Source organism: Formica exsecta, unplaced genomic scaffold (genome assembly GCF_003651465.1).
Source record: "Formica exsecta isolate Colony F162 unplaced genomic scaffold, ASM365146v1 scaffold182, whole genome shotgun sequence".
NCBI classification, from domain to species: Eukaryota; Metazoa; Arthropoda; class Insecta; order Hymenoptera; family Formicidae; genus Formica; species Formica exsecta.
In genome coordinates this window covers 510,392-518,450 of record NW_021849132.1, presented here as the reverse complement: position 1 = coordinate 518,450, position 8,059 = coordinate 510,392, and the positions used below count along the sequence as shown (strand labels likewise).

The following is an 8,059-nucleotide window of genomic DNA, read 5'->3' as shown; positions in this document are numbered from 1 at the left end:
ACGATGGAAAGGGCGATGATAAAGCGAAGCATATACAAAATGTAATAGATTAAGGTAATAGGTTAAGGTGAATGTAAAGATTGTAATCCCATTGGGGAACAATAAACTTCTACATAAAACATGGAAATTATATATATATATATATATATATTGTATATATAAATATTCTTTAAAAGCTCTATGCAGCGTTATAAACGCTGGATATCTGTTACAGAATACTGACATTAATAAGAAATAGGACCAGGATATTTAATATCAAGGATTTCTTTAAGGGACCTGTCAATTACATAATTAAACTTTCTATTAATTATAGGTTTAAATTTTATATAAGCATTTTTTAGAATACCAATATTACCCGCGCATATATGTATTTAGCATTAATATTGGATAAATTAACATTGCGAATAAGCTGCGGTATATGTTTATCAGCTGCTATAGCCTCTTGGTGTAATTGGATATTAAATTAATCTCAAACATCGTAAATCGTGCTTCATGCGGTTTCATAAATGCACATTAATGTACAATTAGAGAAGTTTCGTACGAACAGTAGTTGCAAAATGTAATCGTTCGCATGTGTCATGAAAGTTAGGATGATTTAATTAGTGCGACAATCAAATGGACATTATTGTAATTGTAATAACAACGAAATATTTCTGCATGTATTCCTATGAAAGCGCCGTTTTCAATAAATAATAATGCGAACATTTCTCGTTATTCCCGTACGCTGTTTTCTCTAAGCCATTATCTTTTAATGATTTCTGATCGTGATATCCGCAATCGTCACGGTTAGATGACATCATGTTTTTAGCAAAATATCATGCTTTATCCTATGGTAAAAAATATTCACTGATAAAAATATTTACTTATTTATTTAAGCAAAATACTTTTCTGTATTATTTATAGAATAAATCTGGAAAAAGGTATGAGCAGTTTAAGAATTTTAGAGTAAATATATATTATTTTAAAGTAAATATAAACACACAAAAGTTTTTAATAAATTTAACTACATTGTATATATATTTTAAAATGAGATTTTTCCCGTGATTTTTTAATTTCCCATGATTTATAATTGTAAAACTATTACAATCATTATATTCTCGAACTGTCTTGCTGGTCTCCGGTATGTTTACACTGCTTCAGGGTATTTGTTCCATCGGAGCAACGATACTTTAATCCTCTGGTAAGCTTTCGTTTCGAGGAACCTTAAACCTTGGATTAGAACTGGACGAATTAAGTCGAACTATCTCTACGTGCGCGTTCGATTTAGGTTAATCTTTCATCGCGAAATATTGCGTCAGTCATCCGTAACACAATTGTCCAGTAAAAATGTTGCAGCTATAAAATTTATCGGATCAGCAATTTTCTGTCCACTATATAAAGTATGAGGAATAGAAACATATATTTAATACATTGAATGAAATAAGACAAGTTTTGTTATCTGTATTTTAAATCAGCTTGAAATCGAAGGGATTAGTGAATGATACAATTATACATTATTGTTTTTACATCACGGTATTGATTCTCTCTTTAAACAAGGTAGCAGGATACGTGTGAGATGAAGTGGCACTTGATCGGGATGAGAATCATATGATAAAACAACATGCTGAAAATAGAAATCGACCTGCCATTCATGTCAAGCTACGAATTTACATGTTGTTTTTCAGCTTTTGTCCTCTCTCCATCTCGATTCGATACACTATCTACCAGATAAATGAGCCTTTTAAATAATGCGTTCCCCGCGGAAGTCGCGCTCGTAAGGTTACAACTGAATAAACATTCGAATCCACCGTTCTACTTCCGCCGTGTTCATCCGTTACCAGCGCAACAATTTACTTCCGCGGCCGTGAGTTATTCTACAGCTTGTCGCCATAAAAGTGTGAGCGCGATGTTCGTGCAGTTAAAAGTAGCATGAGAGCGAAATTGAATGTCCCGGGAAAAGAGCGTTTGGCAAAAACGGAATCGTCTTGGGTACATGTGTTGTTTATGCATTAAAAATAATTTGTGTAAAAAAAAATATCTTTACTTTCTAAAATTTTTAATAAATATATAATGCGAAGTAATTATATATTCTGTTCTTTTTTTTTTTTAATAGAATGATAATTACGGATAAGTTACGATCTTTCCAAGAAAATCTTTTCTCTTTGTAAGATGTAGCACTTTTAAATAATTTTAATACTTGAATAATAAAATTAAATGAATAATCTTATTAACACATGTAATGTAACAATTAGTATATTTAAACATTATTATCTTTTTTTCTTTCACATGATATAATTTTGATTTTTACAATACATAGATAAGAAGATAAGCTTTTTATCAATCATTTTTTAATTAACAAATTTTTTAAATAATTTTAATAATTGCGATTTATATGCGTATTTATCATTTGCATATCTGAAATGCAATAATCGTACACAAATGTCATTAAGTTTGATTAATCCATGATATTCTGGCGTTTAATTTCCGTGCAAGCTCTCGTCATAATTATAGAAGATAAATCAGAATAAGCTGTTGTTCGAGATAGCCATTAACCCAGTTTTGGTAATAAGAGCATGTCTCGCGCGTAGTATTTTCATATACTTTTATTTATCTACTTGCATATACATGCACGGCTGTGAATAGACGTTGATTAAGTGGATTAGAACAGCGAGTGGTTATGGAAATAGTATTTTGTATGAGATATCTTTTGCTTTCAACAAGAGAAATATGACAAGACGCCGCGGATTTTATTACAGTGAACATTGCTATATATAGAAAGAGAAAGAGAATAAGCGATGAAATAATTTTAGACTTTTAGACAAAAAGAGAAAGAAAGTATAACATACATATTCAAATACATGAAACATGTATGAAAGAAAGAATACGTGATTATATATATTTTCCCCAAGCTATGTGAAACATGAAAGTTTCGGATCTCAATGTTTCATATAAAAGCGTGTTTGTTAACTTGATTAAAAGATTGAATAACTAATAAATGATACGAATATATTAAATATAAATAATATGTATAGTTCTTCAGTATTTTTTCAAATATTTTGAACGTTGTTATCCGAGCTTTATCGCAGTCTTTCGTGTTTTTTTTTTTTTTTCTATAATTTATGTAAGCGGTGACGATTTGATCATTTCAATAGACGGGAACAAAAGAGAACTTCGGTATCCGTCGTATGTAAGTATCTGGAAACTTGGCCGATTAAATCTAATCAGATCGCGATACGAAACTTTGCGCATTCTTTGCCTGTGAATTGTATGCGCGCATTCTTCGGAGATCAAGAGGCATATATATATATATATATATATATATTGGATCGCTCGGTCATTCCAATCACGTAGTCGAGTTACAGCGGTCCACCCCTAAGAAGAAGATTCCGCGTGGTTGCCGGTGTAGTTCAGCGCTTTACAGTTTGCATACTCGTTGATTTACGGACGTACACTACGAGGTAGGGCCACGGAATGTAATAGCGGACCCTGGGTTTGTTACTGCCGGCGCAACAATCGTTTGTATGCATTACTCTTTGCGGTGCCTGGCTTTATGCATATAATCTAGACGCCGAGGTTCAAGATAGAGCTTACCAAGACGATGTGTCGACCATGTCGGGAAACGTTGTCGTGATCCTCGACATTTATTGCGAATTTTGCCAATGTGGGAGACGACAAATTATGTAACATCACAAATTATACTACACCGTTAACACATAATCGCTTTTATGAAAAATCCTGTAATGTTACGCCTTCTGCGAAAATTTAAATTACTTTTTATTAAATAATTGCTCCTGTTTAATAATACGGAGAAAGCAGGATATTTATATAATCGTTTTAATTAATTTTTATAACAATGATATTACTAATTTTTTTATTCCGATACGTTTCACGCATTATTCTCCGTAAAATTTATTGAAACGTTTTGAATTAGTTAATTCCTGCTCAAACAAATACAAAACTATATCAATAATAAAATTAATAAATAATACTTGAAAGAGAGAAAGAACCAGAGAAGTTAGATAAGGGGATATCGTGTCTTTAACGAAATCTTTAGAAGCGTCAAATATTTGCGATAGAACGCAACACAATTGTGAGTACAGCTGAAATGGGGGTTTCGCGTTCTTCTTTGGTTCTACAAATTTACTCAACAGAATTGGAAAGCGTACCCCGCACTTTACCATCGTGTTATCACGAATGTCTCGTCGCAGGAGAAACTATCAATATCGGGTCAGTTGTTCCTCCGTCGCCGCATGAATTATCGACTTTGTTCCCTCCACCGTGCTGGAAGGGGTGCTTGAGAAATATTGAAGAATTTGCATATTTTGCATTTCTCTCGAACGTGACTTCTTTACGATATAACTAACAGACATCATTATCTGTTTTATTTTTCATGTCTCTTATCGGGACATCGGCTGGCTGCGTTCATCCCCACGACTGCTGATAACACTCTCTCTCTCTCGGTGGTGGTGACGGCGATTCTCTAACTACGGTGATGGTGACTGCGATGATACACTAACGTATTGGTGATGGTGACACGAATATATACATACATACACAAACACATATATATATACATACATTTAAATATATTTGCTTCATTTATTTTGCTTGGAAAAATATTGGATTTGCAAATGCGATGTCATTATTAACTACTCCCTTATTAATCATTCATTAATACTCGAATTGTTAATATTAATAATGTTTGAAACCGCTCGTATCGATCGCTGCGAACTTTATACTGCGGAATAATATGAATATTGCACATTTCGTCACGCATTATTCCGCGCGCGGACTGTTACCGTGCACTATTACAATCATTTCGCCATTTCCTCGGAAACTTCTACGACTATACCGTCCCTTTTATTGGCCACCGCTCGCGAAATTATCGCGCGAATCTGCATTTACATGCTGGAACGTCTGCGGTCCCGTCCGCAAACTCCATCGTCACGAACGATCTCCGCGTTAAATTCCGCAAATGTTGGCTGCTTCCCCTACCTCGCTATGTTAAACCGCGTATCGTGTGTAAACGAAACGACGCTGCTTTCGCTGCTGGCGAATTGTCGCCATTGATACATCCGTGCCCGCTCTACCGAACCAATTCACTTTGGCTGATCCACTCATTAATTACTCTCGATCCCCTTAAATTGATCACTGTTGCGGCGGCGATGTCATTACGGCTCATTGATCGATCTTCAATATCCGACCTCCCGAACTTCGCGCGCGCGCATCTTTTCTCTTATATCCTATAATTTACGTACGGCTTTTTACAATGTTATCCTCCAATTTATTATAACGCACGTTTTGTGTCTCATATATTTTTCTAATAATTTATATGATATTAATATTTCAATAATACATGCGATTTTTTATTCAATATTTACGTTATCGCCGATCGATCCATTTCATTTTTACGCCACTCTCGTCGTGATATATATATATATATTTTTTTTAACTGGATAGCCTTGTTGTCAGGCACCCTGAAGACCTATCAACGCGCGGCCTGCGACGAGGAAATGATGACGTTGAAATGTCCACCCGGCACAACCATTCTTGTCGAACACGCTCAGTACGGAAGAACGGGAATGCATGGCATCAGCAAATGCAACTCGTCCGTTCCCCCGATGATTGCGGGGGAGGACGAGCCGACGAATCACACATGCATCTGGCCACAATCAGTGCAGGTATGTGCCAATGAAATTCTTCTATTCCGCACAGGTGGATGCCGATTGAGCGAGCGTATACGATTTTCGATGTCTATTGAAAATTGTTGCCACGCGTAAACGCGTTAATTGTTTTAATTGACTTTGGGGGATAAACGAAAAAATTAAGAGAATAAACTTTTAAGACGATGATTTATGATTTTGTTCGAAATATATTTTTATCGCGTCTCTGCGAAAACAGAACTTTAATTTTCTCATTTATATTTTATTTCTTAGTTTTTGAAAAGTGATTAAAACTTTTTGAATTTTCATTACTAAGTATCCTGCTAATAAAATAATTTGATTTATTTTCTTAATTAATGACATCAATAACTGTATATATATAATCTTAACGTCAAGATTTAAATAATTTTGTCAATCTTGAAATGTAATGAGCGGTTTAATGCGACATGTTTCTTCTGTAATAAGTTAAAAGCTTGATTACACACACACAAACTCTCTTGTATCTCCCGTGTAATAACGTTGCGTACGAACTTCGCAAATTTGCAAGACTTGGTAAGACATGATCCCATCCTTCCGCGGAAAGTTTAATATTTGGACGTACTTTAGATTCCGATTATCTCCCAATTCTGCCTCTTCAGCACCCGAAAGGAAGTTTTGCGGAGTCTAAACTCCACGCTGCCTAAACTCGGAAGTTTCAAAGAATTCGAACGTCGATCAAATATGGGATAAGTTATATCCGTTTTATTATAGCTGACATTACACGATTGCTCATTGTATCTTGATGTAACTGGGAGACTTACGTTTCACATCTGCTCGATTCCCGCGGCAACAACTTTTTCATTTCTCGATCTTCTCGTTTCGAAATTTTATTCAACATCTTACACACACATTTATTGGTTCCTCATTTCTAATAAAGAGAAGGACATAGATGATATATTCTTCCAGCGCATCCTCGTTTTCCTTTCTACTCCGCATGGTTACCAAACCGGAAAGAATCATAAACCGGATCCAACCCTTCTGGGGTTAACCTCCGTATGCTTCAAGCCTCGTAAACTTCACTCGGATGCGTGACTTCGTGCATGAATCGCGGTACACTTCTTTTTTATCTTTTGGAAGATTTTACACAGACTCGAGATTGCCGCAATCCTTTTTATCGCGATTATTTTTTCCTACTTACGTATTCTTAGATGTAATACAAAAAGTTAAGTGCGATGGTTTAGGAACATCTCGATATGTTAACACAAAAATAAAAGTTCCGGATTAACTGCTTATTGGTAATTTAATGTTTCACAATCTCTGAAATAAATGCTTTAATTTTTTTATTTTACATGTCCACGAAAAAAGATACTAAAAAAATTTATTTTTGCTTAATATACAACATGAAATAAACTGTTTTCTTCTTATTGCATTAAACATGATTTGGGATATTTATTAGATAAATTCGAATATTTTGTGTACTGCTGGAAAATAATATGACAGCTTTTAAAATAACAATTATTTAAAAAGGAAGTAAAAATACTATTATATGTGAATAATTAAATCTATGCAAATACAATTTTTGTACGCAAAAAAGCAATCCAATTTTTCTGCATGTGCGGAAATTGTCACACGATTCTCGTATAATCACTTTTGACATTTTACAACAACGTTGTATTTAATTTTATCTATTCATATCGTCATATAATAAAAACGTTTCACAATAATTATCATAAAAGTTATTTTTGAGATTTCTTGTGTTACTAAAAATGTGGAAAACCTTTTTACGTGTCGAAATATTCTTAAATCATTCTATATAAGTTTATAAATCTAAAGCAAAGTGGATATATATACAACGATTCACGCAGTTTCCACAGGCTTTCGTGCGTTATATATATATATATATATATATATATATATATATGTATGTGTATTTTACACTCTCGTTTCCTTCTCTGCATTTCATTCCAAACAGTTTGAAAACTGCCAGTGAGTTCGTTTTAAGGCGAGAGCTTCGTCAAAGGCGACGAAAGTGCAGCAACTAAAATACAACTGTAAACATCATCAAAGTAGGTTGCGCGAAATTTTCGCGAGGATGACGATCGATCAAGTCGAGAAGCCCGGGGAGAGAAACATCCGCGCATACAGATTTACTCTCTCAACAGGAATGCACGACGGCTCCGCGGGGAAAAGTACGTGGAGAATGTACCCGCACGAAAACTTGTTTTCTTTGAGCTTAATTCACTGGCAATTACGGATCTCTCGCGCGAGGGAGATACGTCCCGCGTCGGGTTAAAATCTTGGTTTGCGGAATAATGGCAACTGACCTGAAAACGGCGCAGCCCTGTGTTTCGCGAAGCGTACGACCGACAAATTCATTTGAGCTAAAAAGAGACGGAAGGAAGAAGAGAGAGAGGGAGAGAAGGAGAGAAACCGACTCG

General features: G+C 34.9%; 1 protein-coding gene across 3 annotated transcripts in view; it reads left to right on the top strand.

The window, feature by feature from the left end:
- LOC115233683 (protein eva-1 homolog C-like) overlaps positions 1-8,059 on the top strand; it is a 195,632-nt gene that overhangs the window by 110,691 nt on the left and 76,882 nt on the right. For all 3 annotated transcript variants that reach the window (XM_029804241.1, XM_029804240.1, XM_029804242.1), the window contains exon 2: positions 5,440-5,660. In XM_029804241.1, coding sequence (XP_029660101.1) covers positions 5,440-5,660 — 221 coding nt within the window. The remainder of the gene's footprint in view (positions 1-5,439; positions 5,661-8,059) is intronic.